This window comes from Astyanax mexicanus, unplaced genomic scaffold (assembly GCF_023375975.1).
Source record: "Astyanax mexicanus isolate ESR-SI-001 unplaced genomic scaffold, AstMex3_surface scaffold_38, whole genome shotgun sequence".
Lineage (NCBI taxonomy): Eukaryota > Metazoa > Chordata > Actinopteri > Characiformes > Acestrorhamphidae > Astyanax > Astyanax mexicanus.
Genome location: NW_026040048.1, coordinates 1,065,229 through 1,088,258, shown reverse-complemented (window position 1 = coordinate 1,088,258; position 23,030 = coordinate 1,065,229). Strand labels below are relative to the sequence as shown.

Sequence of the window (23,030 nt, the reverse complement as noted above, 5' to 3'; positions counted from 1 at the left end):
ATTAATAAATATATATAATTAAGGAACTAACATAAAACCCTGCCTAAACATGGACATACCCTAACCATGCTCTATTTTGTCCATGCAAAAAATTATAAAAGCCCTAATGTAGGCAATGTAATTGGGCACCTCTTGCCCTACATGCTTGCACTCTGTCGAACACGTATTTTGTGCCAGGGAACACAGACCATTTGTGAGGGAATGCAATTTTTCTTTGCAAGGGAATGCAAATTTTATTTGTAAGGGAATGCAATTTACATTTGCGAAGGAATGCAATTTTTATTAGCAAAGGAACACAAAACATTTGCGAAGGAAGGGATTTTTTATTTGAAAGGGATGGCAAAACTTCCCAGACATGATGATTAAAGCTGTGTTTAAAAGTGTTCTACTAATATCGATTGCTATACAACTAAACTAGCACTGCAAGAGTCTTTGAGTTTATATCTTCCTGTGTTCTGAGTGAAATATAAAGATAAAGAGCTACACACAAAGAACCGACAGCGTGAGTGTAACCTCTAGCGGCCACATGTTTACTTGACGCGAGTGCACGCGAATGGGGAGAAGAAGTCAGTTAGCAGATCACACAAAGAGAATTTTCTGTAACCTGCTCATTTGTGTGTTTGCAGGTAAGCTGGGTAGTAAATTATATATAAGTGAGAGTTAACAGTATTAATGACTAATCTTGTGTTGTGAAAATGGCACGTCGTCATTGAGGAAGCTGCAGTTCCTCATAGCTAGATGGACACCAGAGCTGGAGCACAGCTTCAAAAACTCACTAGAGGAACCCTGCTCTCTTAACCCACCTCGTGCTACAGCCCAGCTACAGGCTCAGCTCTGTCCGTCTGGAGAATTTTCAGCTTCTGCAGTTTATATGTGTAAGACCAATGCACCTCGTAGTGAAAAGAAAAACAAAGGTTTTAACCCCACTAACCGGATAATACAGCTCTGTACAGTTCATCTTTCAGTCCAGTCAGTGAGTGACAGAGCTAGTTAGCTAACAAGCTAACAGCAGCAGGAGTCATAGAGCTAGAGGAATATAAGTGGCTAACTAAGATCCGTAGGGATAAGTTCACTCCAACAGTGAACACCCGTGTGTGTGGCCGGCATTTTCTACTGGGAGACTTCACAGTGACTGCAGGGGGACTGAGGAGGTTACAGAGTGGAGCTGTACCCCTTCTGTTTTCCTGGAATGAGTACACTCTGCCTACACCGAGGCAGAATGTATGGGAGCGCCGCCCGAGAGCAGAGGAGCCTCTTCCGGATCTGCCTGCAGACTTGGAGTCGGAGGACGATATGGACACAGCAGCACCTGATCATGATTACTGTTTAACTCCAGCGACAGCGGTGATGGCAGCTGAGATGGCCAATGAAAATGAAGCTCTGCGCCAGAAAATTGGGGAACTCCAACACCAGCTGGAAGTGCTACAGCTGAGGACGCATTTTGGTATTCAGCGCCTGGCGGGGCCAGACGAGGACATTCGCTTTTACACCAGGTTGGTTAATTAAGCTTTTATCATTATGCTGATGTGTATTTACTGTTCATTAGTAAGCTGGTTTACCAACTCAGCTTGATCAATGTAGAGTGTATTTTTGTACTCCTTAACTAGCTATAAGAGGTCTGATTAGACTTAAAACAACTATCAGCACAAGTTGATCTAGAGCAGAATTTTTTTCAGCAAGTTTATATAGCTAAGAAGAGTTTGAAAAACATGTTTATCTGAGGAAGCTAATTTTTTAAAAATTGAAAACAAACGAAGTCTAACATGAACATTGTTACTTTCTTAGGTTTGCTACATACAAGCACTTCCAGGCCTTCTGGAAATTGGTGGAGCCTGCAGTCAACACCAAGATGGTGCGGATCACCAGTGCCCAGGCTGCATCTGCGAGCAGCTCTGAAGTCTCTCAACCAGCAACGGTATGTAGCATACAAGGGGTTTTGAGTGGATGTACATTTACAATAATTGTTGTATAAGCAGTACACAGACCATTTACTGATAAAAGTATTGATAGTACAGTGTTGAACAGTGGTAACTAACCCTGGTCCTGGAGATCTATGTTCCTGCACAGTTTAGTCCTAACCTGCATCTAACGTTAAGTTAACGTAAAGTTAGCTAATTAGCCAGACCAGGTTTGGCAGACCACTGTTAGAACCAGATTTAACAGGAACATGGATCTTTAAGGCCAGGGTTGGTGACAAATTGTATGGTGGTGTTTCTCTGCTAAAATTATGCTTATTTAAAGGGGAATGGATATGGTGTGAAATGCCTCGGGTGTAATAAAACATTATAACGAGTACAAACTTTTATCTAATAGCCCACCCTGATTCACCCCCAGCATTCCGATATACAACACTTTTAGGTGATTTTCCAAAAAGGCTCATAATGCTAGCTATAGGAATATAGTGTTTCCCTTCCAAAGAAATGGCTATTTTTACACCATTAACAAACTCAAAGTAGCTTCACACTTCATTTGTAGAAATCGGAGGCCCTAACACTTAAATGAAGCACTGAGAGCTTTAAAAGTGCACAGATAGTTTGTTTAAAAACACTATTGTACCCAAGGGTATGTTTAAGAAGGTACCTGTGTACTTTAAAAGTTCTCAGTGCCTTGTTTTAAATGTCAGGACCTCAGAATTTTACCAATTAAGTTTTGAGCTACTTGGAGTTTGTTAATGATGTAAAAATAGTGATTTCTTTGCATGGGTAATGGTATGCCCTTAACGCTAGTATTGTGTAAGCCTTTACGTAAGGGTGCATTGGCTAAAAGCACTGTATCTAGGAAAGCTGGAGATTAATGGAGGTGGCCTATTTGACAAAAGTTCCGACTTATGTTTTACTACTACACCCCAAGTCCATTTCTTTTTTAAGTAAAGGTACAAAAGCAGGTAAAATACTCATTTTACAGAATAGCACATGGATAGAACTAAGTAAGTATACCTAGTTATATTCATTCACTGTCACTTCTAAGAATATGGCTTTTGTCTTTTTACAGAAACTTCCACCAATAGATGAGCTGCTGCTGTTCCTCATGCACCTGTCAGTGGGCCTGCCTCTCAGGGATCTTGCAGAACGGTTTGGCATTCACCGCACCACAGCCAGCAGGATTATTTCCACCTGTACACACTTCCTGTACATCCTGCTAGGAAGCCAACGTCTGTGGATCCCCCCTGAAGTTGTCAGAGCTCACCTTCCACCTGAGTTTTCAGCTTTCCCAGACACGCAGGTGGTGCTCGACTGCACTGAAATCTTTTGCCAGACACCATCCTCTCTCCTGCTACAGAGTGAGGTGTTTTCAGCGTACAAATCGCACTCTACGTTTAAGGCCATGATTGGCATGGCACCCCATGGTGCCATTACATTTGTGTTTGGCTTGTATGCAGGATCCATGAGTGATCGAGAGATCTTCAAGCTATCTGGCATCATAAACCTGCTCACACCAGACATGGCAATTATGGTTGACAAAGGGTTTCTTGTGGACAACCTGGCTCCATGCAAGGTTTATAGACCTGCCTTTCTCTCAAGAAACACCCAAATGGGCAGGGAGGATGTCAGGAAGACCCAATCCATTGCACGTCTGAGGGTTCATGTGGAGAGATGCATTAGGAGGGTGAAAGAGAATAAACTTTTTGACAAGGCAATACCACTCTCTGTTCGTGGAAGCATTGAAGAGCTATTTAATGTAGCCTGCTTCCTGGTCAACTACCAGAACGGACCACTGGTAAAGGCATGAGCAACTTAGGAATGAAGTCTGGACTCATTGAAATTTTGGCTTACTTGGTGCTTGTAAATAGTTTTATTATAGTTATTATATATTGTAGTTACATGTTTGCTGATTTGGTGCTTGTAAATATTTTTTTATATGAATAATATAACTCCTTGACCATAATTGATTAAACAGCTGTTATTCACAGTTTCTGTATTACATCTTTTTTTAATTATATAGGCATACACTAAATGGGTACATCTTTAATCCCACTTTGATTTATTTTATCCGTTCTACACATATAGGGCAGTTCTAAAATTACATCTTGTTGCCTTTCTGTCTCTCTGTATACTTTTAGATTCTGCTCAGTCAGTTTTTTTCTGCTCTGTTGTAGCCAGGAGCAGAAAGAACAGACAAAGAAATCTAAAAGTATACAGAGAGACAGAAGGACTGCAAGATGTAATGATATAACTACAAAGTTGTCCTATATGCGTAGAACTGATAAAAATAGACATTTAATCCACTGCTAATGAGATTTGCAGTTACACATTTAATTAAGAACGATTTCTGCATTGTTTTACACATAATTAAAAGCATGGTAGCATAAAGAAAAGGACTCAGTCAAAACACATTTAAGATTTATTAACAATTAATCAAAACTCATTGAAGTATAATTAGTTCGTAGAAAAATTTACTGTTTTAGTGAGATATCAAACTGCAAAAAGTGGTGAGAAGTCATTACACGGTCATGTAAAAATAAAAAAAGAAATAATCTCCCTTCTCTCTAATGGTTTTAGCCACTTCACAGTCTCTATATATGCGCTGAATAAGAATATCCTCCTCTGCAAATACAACAAAATCACACCACTCCATACCTGTAAGTAGGAGCTGGCCTTGTACCTGCCAGTAGTAGCTGTGAGTCTGCTTTAATTTCATTGTGCCACTCTTCATTTTCAGGTAACTACAGTCCACGTAGCTTTTTGCATTGGGGCATTTAATTTCCACCAATCCAAAGGGTGGGCTCTAAGTCGGGTCAAACACCAGACCATCAGGAGATGACCCTAACCAGGGGGCATCTGGGTGGATGACAAAACCACAAGGCCAGTAATTTGTGTTTTTTATCCGGCAGTACTCCTGGATGGCAACCGGTTCCAGTTGCCCCTCTTTATTGCAGCAGTTTGATCCACTCCCTTTCGAATCCTTTGTGACAGGATTTCTGCAGAACTCTGACCTCTGACATGGCATATTTCCCTGAATCGGGAGGAAGTTATTCTGGGCCTCCTGACTCGGTGCCACTCCACAGAGTTTGCTCTGCTCCCTGGTGGCAACCTCCATTTTCCTTGCCATGTCAAATGTAGTAGATCTTGCAGAACGGTTTGGCATTCACCGCACCACAGCCAGCAGGATTATTTCCACCTGTACACACTTCCTGTACATCCTGCTAGGAAGCCAACGTCTGTGGATCCCCCCTGAAGTTGTCAGAGCTCACCTTCCACCTGAGATTTCAGCTTTCCCAGACACGCAGGTGGTGCTCGACTGCACTGAAATCTTTTGCCATGTCAAATGTAGTGGCAAGTGACTGCAGATGGAGGTGTTGTTGGTGAGTGCACACAAACTGGCAGTTAGTAGGCTCCAGCCTATAACTGTCTAAAGGTAAAGGTGGTGGCAGAGGGGCATCTGGATGGCGTACAACAACCCGGCTCACTGGTACTGGATGCTGGTAGGAGATGGGGCTACCCGCCTGGACTTTCCCAAAAGCTGAATCAACCAGCGGGACGTCTGCACTTATGGCCATGGTGGTGATGAGTGGAGCGATGTCTGCAGTGAAGTCCTGGTACTGCTCATCAACTTTAAGGACATCTGGATCTGGCAGCTCCCCTCGCACTGCCTTGTAACGTTTACTCCTTTGAAGAATTAAATTCCACAGTAAGGAGTTTGTACACTCAAACAACAAAGGTTATACAGTAAGCAAAGCATATATAGGACAATTCATATTACCTTACACCATCAGCAACTGTAAACTGCTTTGGCTTGGAGGATAAGAACACCATGTCACTCACGCGGCCTGGTTTTACACCCTATAAATTACATAAACAAATGATCACAACTTTAAATCATTGTTAATGTGACATAGTACATCAGCTCATGATGTAGCTTGTTGAAGAAATCATTTTGGTGTTGTTGGGAACAGACTCACCATGGTTCTTGGCTTGTGCCAGCGTTGTTCTGTTTCTGTGCAGCTTAGGACTGGGGGTACAGCAGCCAGGTTCAGTGTGGAGTAGTGCGCAGTCTGGAACAGTAGTGCAACATTGTGGTTGCAGAGGGCTGTCCCAGCCACACAGGAGCACTCTGCCACTGCAATGTCCACTGGTACACGGTCTTCAAAGACAATCTACACATTAAAAAAATAAATCAGTCAAAACATCAGGCTAAATGAGGGGTGTCCAATTTTATATGCAAAGGGCTGGTGTGGCTGCAGGTTTTTATTCAAACCAAGTAGATGCTAGTCATCTGCTGTTTAAAATCTGATTACACTTGTTGAATTATTTGGTCAGTTTTTGCTGCTCATTGTTTAGCAAAAACCTGCCACCATACCAGAACTGTACATATAAACTGGACACCCCTGGGCTTAATGTTGACAGGTTATCAACTGTATCACAATGAGAGAATAAGCAATATACAGGGCCATTTAAAAAAAATTGAATATCTATGAAAAGTTCCTTTATTTCAGTAATTCAGTTCAAAATGTGAAACTCATTCTATGAATGTATTACACACAGAGTGGTCTACTTTAAGTGTTTATTTATTTTATTGTTTTTTTATTGATTGGTTTATTTGTTGATGATTTTGGCTTATGTTACAGGTCCCTCATAGGGTAAGGGTCCTTAATAAAAAGGGAAATATGCAGACAGGAGACAATGTAAGTCTTTACTGCAGGCTGGCTGTTTTCCTTCTTTATTAGAATCTGAATTTTATCCTTTTCTTCAATTACTTTACGTTCAGTTTCAACAAATTAATTAAGAAACAACATTTTCTCAAAGATTTCTCAGAATATCACCTGATTACAATTAACAGCATTTAACAGCTGTAGCACTTAACATAAGAATTTTACAAAACATAAATACATCTGTACTTGCTTTAGTTCAGCTGAGGTTATTTCTCCACTATCACAAAATAACCAAAAACACATTTAACAGCACATTTATACATTAATTTAGATTAATTATATAACAACCTTTGTTATTTATATAACCCACTGTGATTGAACTTATAAATCCCATCTTGTTCAGTCCCATAAACAATAACTAACAAAAGAAAATAAATTAAACAGTGTACTAGGGAGCTCAAATTACAACAAAACAGTGCCAAACAGGCTGTTTCTCCTTGGTTAGCTCAACCGCTTAGCATGACTTTGATAAGTATTTTCTACATTTAAATCAGGGAAATACTCTCAACTATCACCAGATTACCAAAGTTAAACATGTATACTGTACATTCTTAGCATTATTTTGTAGCTATTTAATCTACTAACCTTAATAAAAAGGGAAATATGCAGACAGGAGACAATGTAAGTCTTTACTGCAGGCTGGCTGTTTTCCTTCTAAAGAAAAAAACTACCATGATCCTCTACTATGCTCAACTCTCACTCCTGCTTGACTTCAGCACCCCCTAGTGACAAACTAGGAAATATCACTTTAAAAGTGTTAACAAATTTTACTACCCTACTGATATATTTTTTAAAGCAAATAAATACATAGAAAAATAGGAAGAAATACATATTATTACTTCTTGTGACGTGTCACACACTCCCCAACAAAAAGAAATTGGCTCCTGACATCTAAACTTTGTAAATAACCCTTGCTTCCAATTCTCTTTCATTTAGATAAATTGTGACATGTACGGTGGAAAACATGTATAAGGTGGTAGCACATGTGGTGGGAGAACATGATATGGTATGATGAATTCATACTTGGGTGGTGGAATGTATGGTGGGTAGGAAAGTCCTGCCATGTTTACAGAGGTGTGTGTCTGAAATGAAGGTTGACCTAAAGTGTCATAAGTTAAGTGTCTGGTCGGCTGCCTCATACGAGCAGATCTTCTAACTGAATTTGCTGGACTATCAGTACTGGGGATTATGGTGGTCCCATGCCCATGACCCACAGAATTTTCTGGATCCAGTCCTTCAGCTTCACTGTCACTTGGGTGTCTCATTGACACATCAATATCTTCTCTTCGGTCAAATGTCTCTTCATAGTCATTTTCAAGCCCTGAACTTTCTCCTCCACTTTGCGGCTCAGGAGTTTGGACATCCCTTGTTAACTTGGTCGTTCTCTCTCTCACAGGCTCTCTCTCTCCAACTGGTTCTCTCTCAGTCAATGGTACTCTGTACACCTTCTTGGTCTGGTGCTTCACAGGAACACAATTTGTTTTAGGTTTACCAGCCATTTCATTGGTCAGTCTGATATTTGCATTGAGCTTCTCTCTCACTGGGTATCTTAGCCAGTAGTATGTGGAATGCTCGCTGTTTTCAGAGTCAGAGTCACTGGGGTTTATCCGATCTGCACAGTTTTTGACTCTGGACTGCTTATGACCTTTCTTACATCGTGGTCTTGCTTTTTGAGGGTGTTATGCCTGCAGGTAAGTCGTTAACAAGATGTAACAGGTTTCTATGCAGAACACGTGACTTAGACCTGTCAAACTCTGAGACCACTCTGTACACAGGACTGTCACTGATCTGTTCTTTCACCACATAGATTGTCTGCTCCCAGTATGACCTCAACTTGCCTGGGCCACCTCTTTCACTTAAATTCCGCACAAGAACACAATCTCCTTGCTGTAGCGTTACCCCTCTTGCATGTTGGTCATAATATTTTTTTCCATGAGCCCCTGACTTTTTACTGTGCTCTGAGGCAATCTGGTAGGCTTCTTCCATTCTTTTTGCCCATTTTTCAGCATAGCCTTTTGGTGTCTCAAGACCCTCTTCAGTTGTCAGCCCAAGTAACAAATCAATAGGTAAGCGCGGGTGTTGGCCAAAGAGCAAAAAGAACGGCGAAAACCCTGTGGCTTCATGACGTGTGCAATTGTATGCATGCACAATTTGGGGAAGGTACTCACCCCACCGCCCTTTCTCTTTCTCCTCCAGAGTCCGCAGCATTTGTAGGAGAGTGCGGTTAAACCGTTCTGCTGGGTTACCCTGCGGGTGGTATGGAGTGGTCCTTGAATGTCCTACTCCACTTAGCTGCTGTAGTGTTCGAAAAAGGTCATTCTCGAATTCACGACCTTGGTCACGATGCAGCTTGCCTGGAAAACCAAATCTTGGTATGTAGTCGTTAAAAATCTTTTCTGCTGCGGTCTTCCCAGATTTGTTACAAGTCTGATAAGCCTGGGCATATCTGGTAAAGTGGTCAATTATAACCAGTATATACTCATAACCACCTTTGCTAGGCTCTAAGTGTAAGTAATCAATGGAAACAAGTTCCAAGGGTGAGCTTGTGGTTATGCTTGACATGGGGGCCCGCACATGTGTCACAGGTTTTTTCTGCTTTATGCACCGGCATTGTCTGGTTACATAAGCCTCAATCTCTCGCTTCATATGGGGCCAGTAGAAGCGTTCCCTAGCCAGGTTCAGAACTCTTTCAGTACCGACATGTCCCATATTGTTGTGTAAGTGTTGGAAAACCAGAGACTTGTAACTTGCGGGTAAAACCAGTTGTCGCCTTCCAACTGTTTTACGGTACAGAAGTCCATCCTCAATCTGAAGCTTTCCCCACTCATACATCAACTTCCTGACGGTCCCAACAGCACATCTTCTCAGTTCATCTGTGAGTACGGCATTAGACTCTTTCAACTCTATTATCTTGCTTATTGCTGGGTCTTTTCTCTGAGCTTCTCGAAGTTTAGATACGTCATTTGCAGGTGTAAACCACTTGATGTTTGGCTCAAGGTGTTCAGCTTGGTTTAGTGTCATAGCAGCAACCCATGCTACATCCTGAGTTTCCCCTGCCCGGCTGCCTTCCCATGTAGCACAGACAAATTCTCTGGGGAGCTCCTCTGTACGTTCAGCAACATAGCGATCAATATCCAATGGACACCGGGACAAAGTGTCGGCATCTGCATTAACCTTGCCTGGACGGTAACGAATGTCAAAGCGGAAATCAGACAACTCTCCTATCCAACGATGACTTGTGGCATTCAATTTAGCTGTGCTCATTACATAGGTTAAAGGATTGTTGTCGGTGTAAATGGTAAAATGTGGAGCATAGAACAGGTAGTCCCTGAATTTCTCACATACTGCCCACTTGAGGGCGAGAAATTCTAGCTTTCCAGAGTGAAGCCTGTAATTTCTTTCAGCAGGTGTCAAAGTTCTCGATCCATATCCAATCACACGGAGCTTGCTGTTTTGTCGCTGGTACAGAACAGCTCCCAGACCTTTGTCGGAAGCATCCGTATGAAGCACGAATGGGAGCTCAAAGTCAGGGTAAGCTAGAACAGGTGGGGATGTCAGTACATCAATCAACTTACAGAGAATTCCTTGATGCTCTGCTGTCCACTGTACAGGTGCTCGAGAAGGTAGCTGCACTCCCTTGCCTTTTTGCCTTTGTGGTGGCAGTTGCCCTGGTGAGTGTGTATTCCACTGAAGCAACTCATATATAGGCTTCGCAATTCTGGAAAAATCTTGGATATATGAGCGATAGTAGCTCAGGAACCCAGCAATCCTCCTTACATCCCCTACAGTAACAGGTGTCTTATCCTTCAGAGCATATACTGCCTCTAGATCTGCTGGATCTATACGTACACCATTAGCTGACACTAAACGGCCCACATATCTCACCTCTTGTTTAAACAACTCACACTTTGTTGGTCTAAGCTTGACTCCATGATTCTGGAGAGCTCTAAAGACTTTCCGGAGTCCCTCAACATGGTCTTCAAATGTTGTAGCAAAGCACAAGATGTCATCCAGGTATGGGATGCAGCACTCATCTCTGAGGGTGGCAAGCATACTTTCCATACTACGCTGAAAGGCAGCCGGAGCGTTAGTGAGACCAAAGGGAATTCTCACCCAGTGATAGAGCCCCCATGGAGTGACAAATGCAGTGAGGTGGCGTGACCCTTCAGCTATAAACCCTTGGTGGTATGCCTTCCCTTGATCCAATATTGAGAACCAGTTGTATCCACCAAGGGTGTCTATTAAATCTTGGATTCTTGGTAATGGGTGCCTATCAGGTACTGTGCGCTGGTTCAGAAGCCTGTAGTCGATGCAGAGTCGAAGAGTACCGTCTTTTTTTCGCACACAGACGACAGGTGCTGAATAGGGGGACTTTGATCTCACAATCCACCCCTTAGCCAGGAGATCCTCAATGTACTCTTTCACCTCCCTGTAGAGTGGTTTTGGAATGGATGTGTAGGTCTTTTGAACAGGTGTTGTATCTTTGAGAGTGATAGACATCTGGAGACTAGGTATACATCCCATGTCATTTTCATCCCGTGCAAAGGCTTTGGACTCCTCACGCAGCATTTTGCGAACCACTTTTTGCTGCTCATCACTTAAATGAGAAACATCTACTGGTGGATCCCAGAAGTCGCTGTCACTCCCACTGCCCTGTTGAATCTCTGTTGCATCTACACTGTCCATTCTCACGTGAACTGGAGGCTCTGCTTGACACAGATCATTTGTTAGCAGAATCTTAGATATTTTGTGAATCCTTCCTATTATGGTCTTGGGAGGCAGTACTATGTCCTGTTTTGTGTGGTTGCCTATGGGGACTCTCAAGTAAGGAATGTCTGCCTAGCAAATTTGCAGTAAACTGTCACCAACATCCAATTTCTGCACCTCAATATTTTCTTCATTGGGTTCGAAGAGTACAAGTGAACTACGTGTGTTGAAGTCATTGGGAACCCTACACTCGATATGCCTAACATGACCAGATGGAATAATCGTGTCACTCAATCCTATCTTCAGCCGGCTCCCCACAAAATCCAGGTCATCGGTCTGTTGTGTTTGGATGAAGTTCACAAGTGCCTTAGCTTTATCATCTTGGATTTCCATTGCACCCTGAAGCAGGCTCACCAAAGTAGGTTCAATTCCCACACCGCTTTTGGGACCAAGAATCAGCTGCTCAATCACATTGAACCCAAGTAGGGGACGGTCAATAGGTACACTGCTGACTAGAAAGGGTACATGTACTGACAAGCTTGGATCACTTGTACCAGGGAGGCTCACCAACACACCAATCCAACCAGCATATGGTAATGGTTCACTGTTGACACCAAGAACACTGAGGGATTTCTTCCCTATTAGCTCAGTTAGTGGCAGCACTCTGTGATCCGGTAGGAAGTTCCTCACCCACTGGTGGTCAAGTATACTAACTTGGGCTCCAGTGTCTAATAATGCTTCTACCACATAACTATGGATGTAACACTTAATTGTACACTTCTTTCCAACAAGCTGAGCTGCCCTATCATGAGACTGCATATCTTCTCTGGGGAAGGGGGAAGCTGGACAACGAGCATTTAGATGATTAAGCTCTACTTGTTTAACATCAGGCTCTAAGGGTTGTTCCTCCAAATTGGCATTAGCTTGAGCTGGGCTGCTAGTCTTCATCAGCCCCTTTTTTTTGAGACATCCAACTGCTCGATGGCCTTCATCACCACACACAAAACAGTGGAGACATGGACTAACTCCCTGATCGACACACTTTAGACAGCTACGGGGTCTCACTGGGCAACTGAAGTTGGATTTATTTGGCATGCTTTGCGATGCTGATTCAATGGACTTTTCGTGTAGGAGAGACTCAACTACTTTGGTCAATGCATCTATTTTTGCACTCAACTCTTGTTCTGTTTTACTCTTTGTCTTTGCTTTTGTTCCTGTAGATTTATCAGCGTCATTGTCTGACTCAAGGTGAGCACTGTGTGCATGTGTTATTCTTTGACGGGAGCAACTGCCTAGTCTTCGTTGTCGCTCACTCTCTTCACTAGATATCTGGTTAATGAGCCTCAAAAGTGTATCATCAGACACGGTATAATCAGACAGGAATGGCTTGATTTCCTTTCGGATATCACTGTACTTAGGGAGAAGGCCCTGGGAAATTGTCCTCAGGAACACGTTCTGTACAGTGCGTGGCTCATATGCAATGTCAGTGCAATTGTGTTTTAATGCCAGCAGCACTCTTTGCTTTAATCCTATCATCCTGTACAGAAATTGCTGTGGACTTTCATGCTCATTCTGTTTAGTGCTCATTAACTCTTGAAACAATTCACTGCCACTTCTCTCGCTTAAGTGTGAGCGCAAAAAGCTTTTAAGCTCTAGGACTGAGAGGTCTACCTTGTTAATGAGCATATCCTTAAATTGCCCTGGCTTGACAATACGGAGGACCCCCTGAATCACCTCACTCTCCGTGTGTTTGGACCGGAGTCCTTCATCAATTTGCTTACTAAGACTGTGGTAACTGATATCAGAAGCACTATCACCAACCTGCCCCCCATGAATTCTGAAGTCTCTGTGATGTAAAAAGGGAAGGTCCCTTACAGAGACAAAACCATCAGGCAGAGGCAAACTTGAGCGGTTTGAATGAGGACTTTGAGCAGAGTCATGTTGTGCTGTGTGTATGGGCTGACTGAGCATAGTAACACCTGCAGGTGGTGAAATTGCCGAAAAAGGTCTAGATTTCAAGGATGGTGTGTCTGACAATGTTTTAAACTCAGATAGTTTTTTACCCAAAGCATCATATTCTGCCATTAACTTCTGATACATCTGTAACTGTGGGTCTACTATTTCACTCTGAGGGTAGTTAACTACAGAGTGTTTTGTCATCTCAGACTCGGTTGGCATGCTAATATGGGAAGGAGCCAACTGTGACGCCAGGTAGTGAGGAGTGACACGAGCCGAGTTAAAAATACAGACAGGTTTATTAGCAGGAAGGCTAACAGACACTGCTAACAGAATAGCCAAGCAAACAGTGATCTCACAGATGACAGAAAACGTAGTCAAAAATACTGTCCGAGTTCGTAACCAAGAAACAGTCCAACCATACATCAAATCCGAAAAGGGCAAAACAAAAGACAGAAACCGATAATCCGAAAACAGGGTCGTAACGAGAAAGCAAAAACAAGATACAGGGAAACGCTTAGTATGTAACATAAGTTAGCAATACCTCGCGGTGTTTGTTTACAAATTGCTGCCTTAAATACCGGAGCCAGATAGAGATGAACCGGAACTAACTCAGTACACGGGAGAATCAGAGCGTCGGAGCGTAATGCGATTGGGTGAAGACGAACGGGTGCTGTTGACGTCATAATCAGTGGGATTCTGGGAAATGGAGTCCAACAGTGTAGAAGGAGACTGAGGCGGCGTGACAGTTCCCCCCTCCAAAGAGTCCGAAGGGACCGAAGAACGAGGACGACACAAGGGAACCGCCCCCTCACCCCCAGCGGCATCCTGAACAGGCAGTCCAGAAGCGGGAACGGAATGGACGGAAGCCCTGGACCTTGGACGCCCCCTCCTGGAGCCGCGGACGGAACTGAGGGAACGAACCGGGACTGAACCATGACGTCTACCCCTTCGTGGGGCTGGAGACCTTCTCCTGGGGCGACCTCTAGGACATGGTGCAGGACGGGACGGATGAGCCTGGTGGAATTCATCCACCATCAATGGGTCCAGCACATCAGTTGCCGGCACCCAGCTCCTCTCCTCCGGTCCGTAACCCCGCCAGTCCACGAGATATTCCAGAGCTCCCCTTCTCCACCTGGAGTCCAGCAGTCGTTCCACCGCATAAACTGGACCTCCATCTACAGCCACCGGAGGGGGAGGCGGCGACCCAAGCGAAGTCTCATCCAACGGGCCAGGGATAACCGGCTTTAACAGGGATACATGAAAGGAAGGGCATACACGGTAATGAGGGGGTAGATCAAGACGGTAAGTAACTTCATTAATTCTCTTAGTAACTTTAAAAGGTCCAATGTACTTAGCTGTGAGTTTCCTATGCATATCCGGTTGCCGGAAATCCCTGGTTGATAGCCAAACCCGATCCCCAGGGGAATATAGGGGGGTCTCGCGGCGTAGGCGATCCGCCTGTTGTTTTTGACGTTGTAATACTGCCTCAATACGCCTGTGAGTCTCCTCCCACACTTCCTCACTCCGACGCATCCACTCATCCACAGAAGGAATATCTGAGGGTTCAGCTGACCAGGGCATGATGGGGGGTTGAAATCCTAAGAAACACTGAAATGGAGTCATTTTAGTAGTAGAACTGATTAGAGAGTTCTGAGCTAGTTCGGCCCAAGGGAGGAATTTGGCCCAATCATGAATGTTATTAGAACAATAAATCCTCAAGAATTTACCTAGCTCCTGATTCATTCTCTCACATTGTCCATTGCTTTGAGGATGGTAGCCCGAAGATAAACTAACAGAAATACCTAGTCTATTCATGAAGGCCGACCACACTTGAGAAATAAATTGTGGACCACGATCAGAAACAATATCTTCAGGTATACCAAAAACACGAAAAACATGGTTAAACAGAGTTTCAGCAGTTTCAAAGGCAGTTGGCATCTTACTAAAAGAGATGAATCTAACACCGCGAGAGAATCGGTCTACAACTGTCATGATAACTGTCTGACCCATAGATTCAGGAAGATCAGTAACAAAGTCTACAGCCAGGTGAGACCAGGGTCGAGCGGGCACTGGCAGGGGTACTAATTTACCGGCGGGCAGAGTACGGGGAGTTTTACTCTGAGCACAAATGGTACAAGAGGAAACAAAGTCATGAATGTCGGCTCGCATATTTTCCCACCAAAAACGATTCTCTAACAATTGATATGTGCGGGTCTCGCCTGGATGTCCTGAAGTAGGGGAAGTATGAGCCCATGTAATGAGTCTATTTCTGCACTGGTCAGGTACATAAGATTTGTTTGCAGGGCACTCAACAGGGGGAGGCGAAGTGGAATTAATTCTATCAATCTCATCAGAGATTTCCCATCGGATAGGAGCTAGAACAATACCTGGTTTCAAAATGGTGGAGGGTTCAGGGCTTCCTACAATTTCTTCTTCATAAATTCGAGAAAGGGCATCTGCCTTGGTATTTCTGGAACCTGGTCGGTAAGTAATTACAAAATCAAAGCGAGCAAAGAAAATTGACCAACGCGCCTGACGAGAATTCATACTTTTCATTGATTTTAAATATTCCAAATTCTTGTGGTCAGTTATCACTACAAAAGGGTGTAATGCTCCCTCCAACCAGTGCCTCCATTTATCTAAAGCTAACTTAATAGCTAAAAGTTCTCGATCACCAATGCCATAATTACGTTCAGCCGGGGAGAGTTTATGGGAGAAGTAGGCCACGGGGTGCATTTCACTGGAAGAACCCAAATGTTGGGAAAGCACAGCACCTACCCCAACACTGGATGCATCTACCTCAACTATGAAGGGTTCCTTGGGGTCGGGATGTTTTAATAGAGGAGCAGAGGTGAACACCTCCTTGAGAGAAGAGAAAGCATCTGCCGCTTCCTCTGGCCAAACCAATTTTCTAGCGTTTCGCTTTAACAAATTAGTGAGTGGGGCGGCTAGAGAACTATAGTTACGAATAAATCTTCGGTAGAAATTCGCAAAGCCTAGAAATCTCTGTAGTTCCTTAATGGATTTGGGAGGAGGCCAATTAACAACAGCCTGAATCTTCCTAATATCCATCGTAATACCTTTATCACTAATCACATAACCCAGAAAGGAAATAGTAGATAGATTAAACTCACATTTTTCCGCTTTGACAAAAAGCTGGTTTTGGAGGAGTCTGGTTAGTACAGCACGAACGTGGGATACGTGAGTAGGAAGGTCGGGAGAGTAAATAAGAATGTCATCGATGTATGCTATGACGAACTTTCCCAACATATCACGAAGTACCTCGTTTATGAAAGACTGAAAAACTGAAGGCGCATTCTTGAGACCAAAAGGCATAACTAAATATTCATAGTGCCCCCTTGTGGTAAAAAAGGCAGTCTTCCACTCATCACCCTCTCTGATTCTCACCAAGTTATAGGCACTACGAAGATCTAACTTAGTGAATACGGAAGCCCCACGTAATTGTTCTAAAGCTACCGGTACTAGAGGCAGTGGGTAGGGATACGTTTTTGTAACAGCATTAAGTTGGCGATAATCGATACATGGACGAAGCCCTCCATCCTTCTTTTTAACAAAGAAGAAGGATGCGGCTACTGGAGAGGTAGAATGACGAATAAATCCTTGAGCTAGAGCCTCCTGCACATATTCCTCCATGGCACGTTCCTCAATCTGAGTTAACGGGTAAATTCGTGATTTGGGAGGTATCTGATTATCAATAAGCTCAATGGCGCAGTCATAAGGGCGATGTGGGGGAAGCTGAGTAGCACGAGACTTACTAAAAACTTCAGACAAATCTGCATAATCAGAAGGGATATGTGCAAGAGATTCCTGACCAGGACTTTCCACTGTAGTAGACTGAATCAGCAATTTAGGACCAGAAATACAGTGATCATGACAGTAAGAAGACCAAGAGATAATTTCACAATTTAACCAAGAAATCAGAGGATTGTGTCTTTTTAACCAAGGAAGTCCCAAAATAATCTGATAGTTAGTGTCCTTCATTACAAAAAACCTGATCTCCTCGGAATGTAGAGCACTGACGTTCAGCTGCACTGGTGTGGTGATATGGGATACGGCTCCTTGTCCAACTGGGGTCCCATCCACCGCAGACAGCTTCATAGGGTTTTCCAGGCACTCCAACGGGATCAGAAGTTGTCTAGCCAGCTGCTCATTAATAAAGTTCCCCTCAGCACCGGAATCTATCAGAGCTGGAAACACAAAAGAAGAGGACTGGCAGAACAGTATAACCGAGAGAATAAATGATTTAGAGAACATATCAGAGCTGAGTCGGCTTACCCTTTTCCCGAGTCAGAAGCAGGTGGCTCATATGGACGGTCCGGGTTGCCATGGAAACCATGGGAGAGCCCACCGTTGGACGAGCCTGTCGTATCTTTTCGCTGATCTCGGGAAGGGCAGCTCCGACAATCGCGTAACATATGACCCGATCTGCCACAGTAGAAGCAAAGTCCAGCCTGCCGTCGTCGTATTCTCTCTTCTCTGGACAGACGGGTAGCGTCTACTTGCATAGGTTCTTCATCTCTGAGAGTGACCCGAGGATTAAATCCAGATGCGCGAGGAGGAAAAAAACGAAGAGTAGAGGCACCAGCTCCACGGCCAGGTACAGAGCTTAGTTTTAGCTGATCAAGTCTGATGGCTAGAGATATCAGTTCGTCTAAGGATAATCCATCGTCCTTGCAAGCTAATTCGGCTAAAATATCAGCTCTGAGTCCATTACGAAACATAACTCTTAACGCCGGCTCATTCCAGCCACTGCCAGCAGCCAAAGTACGGAATTCCAATGCAAAATCAGAAACAGGTCGATTCCCTTGACGTAACTGAACTAATAATTCCCCCTGTGATTGTCCGTGATGAGGATGATCAAAAACCAGCCTGAATTCCCTGAGAAAGTGCTCATAAGTGCTATTTTCTATGCTTGACCAAATAGCCGTAGCCCAATCCAAAGCTTTACCAGTAAGACGTGATATAAAAAACGAAATACGTGCTGCATCAACACTAACCGGTGAATTAACAAAAAATAACGACATTTGCAAGAGAAAACCTCTGCACAAATCCGGAGAGCCGTCATATTTATCAGGTTTGCTTACCGGAAAACAGGCCGAAGAGGGAGCGATAGCAGTAGAGCTAACCGGGGCCTGGTTAGCAGAGGCTAGGCTAGCTGGAGTGGCTACTCTCAGCTGGGTGAGCTGAGCAGCTATATCCTGAAGACTAGCAGTGATCTGAGCTAGCTGAGAGTGTTGATCCGACTGCTGGGTAGTAAGAGCCGTAACGGTGTTAGCAAGGCTCTCAAAAAGCTGACTATGCTGTTCGAGAACTCTCCCCTGGTTCCCGACTGCCTGCTGGAGGTCATTAAACTCGGCCATCACTCCTGGCGAGGTATTCTGTGACGCCAGGTAGTGAGGAGTGACACGAGCCGAGTTAAAAATACAGACAGGTTTATTAGCAGGAAGGCTAACAGACACTGCTAACAGAATAGCCAAGCAAACAGTGATCTCACAGATGACAGAAAACGTAGTCAAAAATACTGTCCGAGTTCGTAACCAAGAAACAGTCCAACCATACATCAAATCCGAAAAGGGCAAAACAAAAGACAGAAACCGATAATCCGAAAACAGGGTCGTAACGAGAAAGCAAAAACAAGATACAGGGAAACGCTTAGTATGTAACATAAGTTAGCAATACCTCGCGGTGTTTGTTTACAAATTGCTGCCTTAAATACCGGAGCCAGATAGAGATGAACCGGAACTAACTCAGTACACGGGAGAATCAGAGCGTCGGAGCGTAGTGCGATTGGGTGAAGACGAACGGGTGCTGTTGACGTCATAATCAGTGGGATTCTGGGAAATGGAGTCCAACAGTGTAGAAGGAGACTGAGGCGGCGTGACACCAACACATTTGTTTCAATTCCCAAATCTCTAGCTTGACTTCCTAGAGGAACAGTTTGTCTGACTATTAGATCTTCAATGATGTCATTTAAATGACATAGCTGAGAAAAACCCTCATCCTCTAATTCAAGAATGGTTTCACAATGTAGGTAAGTAGCTATGTAATCATAACAGCTTTCTTCATCACCCTTTATTACACGGGAAAAATCAAGTTCTGGTACCGGTGTAATGTTCTCTGCGAATTCGTAGAGTTCATCTGCAGTCAACTTGTAGAGACTCTTCTTAATTTTCCAAGACAGTCTCTTTCATTCGCCGTCATCAGTGCTTTGTCTTTCGTCGTCAGCCATCTTTCACAGTCCTCCAACAGCTATGGATCTGCTCTGCTCCACCTCTCGGCCTCTGGTCACTGCCACCACCTTGGCTGGACACAGCATACCCCTCTGCTCTGGAACTGTGGTTCTTCTTGGATTCGTAGATTTAGAGATCAACCCCAACACTCATCGGTTGATCCCAGCGGTGCCTCCAAATATTGTTACAGGTCCCTCATAGGGTAAGGGTCCTTAATAAAAAGGGAAATATGCAGACAGGAGACAATGTAAGTCTTTACTGCAGGCTGGCTGTTTTCCTTCTTTATTAGAATCTGAATTTTATCCTTTTCTTCAATTACTTTACGTTCAGTTTCAACAAATTAATTAAGAAACAACATTTTCTCAAAGATTTCTCAGAATATCATCTGATTACAATTAACAGCATTTAACAACTGTAGCACTTAACATAAGAATTTTACAAAACATAAATACATCTGTACTTGCTTTAGTTCAGCTGAGGTTATTTCTCCACTCTCAGTATAATCAGTATACATACACATGTAGCACAGCCGATTTCTATATATAACAGTATTATCACAAAATAGCCAAAAACACATTTAACAGCACATTTATACATTAATTTAGATTAATTATATAACAACCTTTGTTGTTTATATAACCCACTGTGATTGAACTTATAAATCCCATCTTGTTCAGTCCCATAAACAATAACTAACAAAAGAAAATAAATTAAACAGTGTACTAGGGAGCTCAAATTACAACAAAACAGTGCCAAACAGGCTGTTTCTCCTTAGTTAGCTCAACCGCTTAGCATGACTTTGATAAGTATTTTCTACATTTAAATCAGGGAAATACTCTCAACTATCACCAGATTACCAAAGTTAAACATGTATACTGTACATTCTTAGCATTATTTTGTAGCTATTTAATCTACTAACCTTAATAAAAAGGGAAATATGCAGACAGGAGACAATGTAAGTCTTTACTGCAGGCTGGCTGTTTTCCTTCTAAAGAAAAAAACTACCATGATCCTCTACTATGCTCAACTCTCACTCCTGCTTGACTTCATCACCCCCTAGTGACAAACTAGGAAATATCACTTTAAAAGTGTTAACAAATTTTACTACCCTACTGATATATATTTTTAAAGCAAATAAATACATAGAAAAATAGGAAGAAATACATATTATTACTTCTTGTGACGTGTCACATTTACAGCCAATGAAAACCCAAAAATCAGTGTCTCAGAAAATTAGAATATCATATAAGACCAATTGATACTTTTGGCAGTGTGATCCATCTGCTGGTGTTGATCCACTGTGTTTTATTATCAAGTCTAAAGTCAGTGCAGTTTTGTTTTCTCACAAAATCTTACAGCACTTCATGCTTCCATCTACTGACTTTTATAGAGATGCAGATTTCATTTTCCAGCAGGACTTGGCACACTGCAGAAAGTACATATTAGTCTTATATGATATTCTTATTTTCTGATACACTGATTTTGGGTTTCATTGGCTGCAAGCCATAATCATCAATAATAAAATAAATAAACGCTAAAAATAGATCACTCTGTGTCTAATACATCTATGTAATATGAGTTTCACATTTTTAACTAAATTACTGAAATAAAGTAACTTATTAAAAATATTCTAATTTTTTTAGATGGCCCTGTAGGTCTGCTCCCTGTTTGGAATGCTGCAATCTAAGAACGATAAGCTCATCTAGCCTTTATCACTTCACTTCACTCAATTTTCTGAAAATATTTTGTTAGTTAGTTAGTGAAACACTGAACGGTGTTAGTAAAACAGTGTTAGTAAAACAAAGGAACAGGTGCAGGGTACAAAATACTTACCGCTGCCAAGTGAACCATTAAGATATTTGGACCCTGCATGTATTATACTAAATATACAGTAAAGAACAACAGCCATCACAAGCAGTTTTGGGGTTTCCATGAAAGCTAAGTATTACTTAATTTATAGGTCATTTCACACACGGTTACCAGCTGACCTGAGCTATTTTCACTTTGCAACCTGTATAACCTGTATTAGCTGGCTAAGCTTATTTGGAGACTAAATGGAGTAAAATGTGGAATCATGTGAAAGTAAACAATAGGGAAACTAGCTAATTAATGAATAGAGATTTTCATTATGACAATATTTGATTATAAAATTGAATGGGCTTACATTCTATACTAACTAGCTAGCTGTAATATATAAAAATAACTAAGGATTTTACATTGTTATTTCAGTCCTAAATCACTAAATAGCTAACCCAGCCACATTAAAACCCCAGAACATGAATCTGACTGAGGCTGTGAACTAAAACACTGTTTTTCCTCCCTACTCTGAGGTCGTGAGGTTTTTCACTCTTCCTCATCGACCTGTAACAGGTAGCCCTGACACTCACTCTCCCTGACGAATCTCTGTTTGAAACTGTTTGGCATTGAAACTTGACATTATTTATGTTAAACATAACAGTTACACTAAATGTCATTAAAACATCTGACATTGGATAAAACTGTCGTTAACGTCCAAGTTAGACAATAAGTTAAGCTAAATTACAGGGTGTGTAGCTAGCTAGGCTAACTAGGCTGGCTAGCTAGCTGAGTAATAGTGTAACATACCTTCATAGTTGTCGATGTAACTGGATATATACATCTTATATCCTTTCTCCCTTTTGCTCCTCGGGGTTGAGCTGGCCGCTTGGACTATCCGGTGTACATCCGTGATGGTAATTTTCGGAAGGTCTTGGAGGCACCTCGTGTAAAACACAGCCATCTTCACTTCTGCGCGTCTATCCTGTGTACCGGAGCGGAACTATACACACGCACCCTCAAAAAACGTCATCCCGTGCAACTAGCGAATACTCTGAGTTCGCTCCCCCTCCTTTCTTCTTCTCTGCCCAGTCAAGTGCGTGGGTCAATACTAGCAAAATATGAGCTATTTTTAGACTCCAAAAAACAGACTGTCTTATAAAAGGCTATTGGTGTGAAGAGTAACTGTTTATTATACTTTGGGTTGATTGACAAATATCTTTCAGTTATGATTACTTATCTTAGTATCTATAATTACCTAATCATTGTGTGAAACCTTGTATTCTATATGCATAACCAATACTCACATTATATTTGATCATCTTATTACTCAGTGTATTTTACACGCATTTATATAAAAGATTAACCAATAATCACGATATATTCTTTACATATATAGTAAAACACTGTTTGATCGAGCATGTGTCTAACATCACCCTTATTATGACAAATTAACCCACATGATACACAAGGCGTATACTAACACATAGGACCTATTATATGGCGGACTAACCACGCGCTATTAACACAGTAACATATAACATATAGAACCCATTGTGAGACGCATACAGCTTATGCTTGAAGCATTTAGTTTACTGCATGTTTCTGACTAACAATCAATCATCAGCTAAGTGCACTCTGTACGAACTGAATTGATACAAAAGAGACTT

The 23,030-nt window shown here is 42.5% G+C and overlaps 2 protein-coding genes across 2 annotated transcripts; one reads left to right on the top strand and one right to left on the bottom strand.

Annotated features, from left to right (window-relative positions):
• The first annotated feature begins 553 nt into the window (after window positions 1-553).
• On the top strand, window positions 554-3,909 carry LOC125794043 (uncharacterized). Its single transcript, XM_049473446.1, has 4 exons — window positions 554-626; window positions 1,082-1,493; window positions 1,786-1,915; window positions 2,992-3,909. The coding sequence occupies exons 1-4, from the start codon at window positions 554-556 to the stop codon at window positions 3,727-3,729; spliced, it is 1,353 nt and encodes a 450-aa protein (XP_049329403.1). The 3' UTR covers window positions 3,730-3,909.
• A 414-nt stretch (window positions 3,910-4,323) lies between these two features.
• On the bottom strand, window positions 4,324-22,381 carry LOC111190409 (uncharacterized). The gene is made up of 4 exons (XM_049473489.1): window positions 22,171-22,381; window positions 5,900-6,094; window positions 5,701-5,780; window positions 4,324-5,606 (listed from the first exon to the last, which is right to left on the bottom strand). The coding sequence occupies exons 1-4, from the start codon at window positions 22,174-22,176 to the stop codon at window positions 5,207-5,209; spliced, it is 681 nt and encodes a 226-aa protein (XP_049329446.1). The 5' UTR covers window positions 22,177-22,381; the 3' UTR covers window positions 4,324-5,206.
• Between the last annotated feature and the right edge of the window lie 649 nt (window positions 22,382-23,030).